The sequence below is a fragment of the Chrysochloris asiatica genome, unplaced genomic scaffold (assembly GCF_000296735.1).
Source record: "Chrysochloris asiatica unplaced genomic scaffold, ChrAsi1.0 scaffold00094, whole genome shotgun sequence".
NCBI lineage: Eukaryota > Metazoa > Chordata > Mammalia > Afrosoricida > Chrysochloridae > Chrysochloris > Chrysochloris asiatica.
This window is the reverse complement of record NW_006408612.1, coordinates 716602-719508: the sequence shown is the minus strand read 5'-3', so window position 1 is coordinate 719508 and position 2907 is coordinate 716602. Positions and strand designations below refer to the sequence as shown.

Sequence of the window (2907 nt, the reverse complement as noted above, 5' to 3'; positions counted from 1 at the left end):
ATGAAACAAGCTATATGAATGGTTGAATGTGAAGCTGATGATGTGCCCTGTAAACTTTCACTCAATCCAAAATAAAAACATTTAATTAAAAAAAAAAAAAAGAGAGACACTATATAGAGAATTCACTAGACTTATGACAATGAAACCATCTAACATATTACGGAATTAATTTAGAACCAAGACTGGAAAATATAAAAACATTTTATACTTACTCATTTGACATAATTTTTTTGCCAGATGATAGTCTCGGTCCATTTCTGCTCTCAAGAACTGGAAAATATGAAGAAATTCGTTGATAAATTATTTCAACGGGAAACTAAATGTCAATTATAATGCCCTAGAAAAGATTACATTACTGATGATTTTGCTCTAATCAATCATCAAGGATATTTAAGGATCTCTTATGGCAAGGTAAGCAGCCATGGTGGTCAACTCATCTGCTAACTGAGAGGTTGACAGTTAGAACCTGTGGCTCCCAGGAAAAAGACCCGGAGATCAGCTCCTATAATGATGATAGCAGAGAAACCTTCTGGGGAAGTTCTACTCTGTCATATGCAGTTGCTATGAGTTGTAATCTATTACCCAACAGCATGGCAAGGCAAGGGAGACACTGGGGTTTCTCTGTCTTGTCTTCTATGTAGAAAGTAAAATTCATGAGGTCTGATTCCCTGCCAATGTACTTCAAGTATGGTTATCACCCATCTGTTAGTAGAGGCTTGTTGAGTGTCGTTATGATGCTGAACAGGTTTCAGGAAAAAAGGTCTGGTGTTCTACTTTTGAAAATCAGCCAATGATGAAAATCCTATGGATTATAATGGTCAATTTGCAACCTGCTCAGGGATGGTGCAGGACTGGGCAGTGGTTTGTTCCATTGTGCATGGGGTCACCAGGAGTCAGGGCCAACTAAATTGCAGTTAACAACAACCTGGCAAAATAACATGGTATAAGTATGATGCTTTCTGCTTTCCTAGAATCATACTTCATGTAGACCACTTATTAATTTGAGAGTAAGTAGACAGACTGAACTGGCATAGACAGTAAAGTGCTAAAATATTATGGATAGTATTTCTCTGCTTCAGAGTCAGCCTTCGCTTCTAAACTTAGTCTAGAATTACCCTGAAAATAGTTGAAAAAAAAATGTTGCCTTACAATTAAGTTTATTCAATTGTTTCCCCTGTATTCTTCTTATATCTAGCTGGTGGACACAATGAGCAGACCCTCTGTAATAAAGACATGGGAGATCAAGTGAAGTAGATACAGATAGTAATTCTGGAACCCTGAGCATCAGAGGATAGAACAGAGAGGTCGACCGAGTATCGACTAGAAGAGGAAGCTGAACAGGAGCAGTGAGAGAGAAGAGAGAAGAGAAATAGGCATGCTGTCAGCTGGTGCGGAGCAGCACAGCCATCTGGAGATTTTGTGAGCGGCTGTCAATACAGTGGCCCTCAAGCACAGGATGTAGCTGGAGACTGGCTGTAAGAGGGTATATGGTTCTCTCTTGCTCTGTGCCCTCCTGGTATCTGGCAATAAGGGCAGGGAAACATCAGCCAGTGGCACCCCCTACTATTCAGCCTCTACTCCTGTTTCTGGAGGTGCATGAACCTGCCCTGAACTACGCTACACAAACAGCAAACAGAAACTGTTCACATTTCCAGTCTCTATCACATCCACCAGGAGACTGGTGGTGAGTGCCTGAAAACACAGCAACATACAATCAATTAAATATAAATACAAATGACAGCACAATGTCTTAGAGAAAACAGTCAATTTCAGCTTACAAGAAGAAACAAGACAAAGTGCCTCAAACAAGTAACCAAAATACAGAGTCAGAAAACGTATCAGAAATGGTATCAGAATATGTAATTTAAAAGAATAACATTTAGGTACCTCCAACAAGTTGAGAGAAAGATTAAGGAAAGCAAGGAGATACAGAAAAAACTTGAGAAGAATTCCAGAAAACACTACAAGAACAAACTAACAAAATAAATGAAAAATTGGAAGCCATACAAGATCAATAATTAGAAAGTCAGAAGATTAACACTTCAGTAATAGATGACATACTGAAAGGGCAAAGAAGTAGAATTGAATCAATGGGAGGTGAATTGCAGAGCTTGAAGATAAATTTGACAATATTCACCTTCTAAAGGAACAATCCTGGAGTCCTGGTGTATTACTGTAGGATAAGCACTGGACCACAAGATAGTTTATTGTCGAGTTCCTATGTCGGGGTCCAGCCTCGACAAGGAAGTGTGGGTGTCACAAAGAAGGGAGATCTGGCAGTGAAAGGGATAGAGAAAGAGAGAGACGAAATATATACAAAAAAGACAGACACACAGATATGATGCAAGCTGGCAGGTAAGCAGATCTGCAAACATATTGCCTAGCATTGCACACAAAACTCACTCTACCTCAGTCTTTTATTCTCTTTTTTAGAGAGGGATTTGTTACAAAGGAAGGATGTAATTCACAAAGGGAGGATGTGATTCTTTAGATAAAATAGGATACATAACTGAAATATGATTAATAATTCAAAACAGGACATAATGATTCACAGAAACAACTTTTAAGATATTTTCATGGTTTTCTTAACAATCTAACATTTTTATTTTTACAGAAAAAAGGTTCAATCAAGCTGTTATATATTAATTTTTAGGCTTGAATGATCTAGAGCAGCGATGTGCGGTTTCTCAAGGATTCTTAACATAAAGCAAGGTTCCTGAAAGGAGCCAAGCTGTCTCTGTACACTTTGCAAACTTTTGTTTGTGAGCAAGATCTCAGGCACTGGGCTTCATTTATCTATATCTAAAATGCTACATCGTTCTCAATGATCACACTTCTATATACTTTCAGGAGGAAGGAGAGCATCTGGGTTAAACTGATTACATTCAGAGGCGGTTTAATGGGGCT

General features: G+C 38.4%; 1 protein-coding gene across 1 annotated transcript in view; it reads right to left on the bottom strand.

The window, feature by feature from the left end:
• The window catches only part of ERICH2 (glutamate-rich 2), a 74204-nt gene that overhangs the window by 19849 nt on the left and 51448 nt on the right, over positions 1 to 2907 (bottom strand). Inside the window, exon 7 of the mRNA XM_006866692.1 lies at positions 213 to 270. Within this exon, the coding sequence (XP_006866754.1) occupies positions 213 to 270 (58 nt within the window). The remainder of the gene's footprint in view (positions 1 to 212; positions 271 to 2907) is intronic.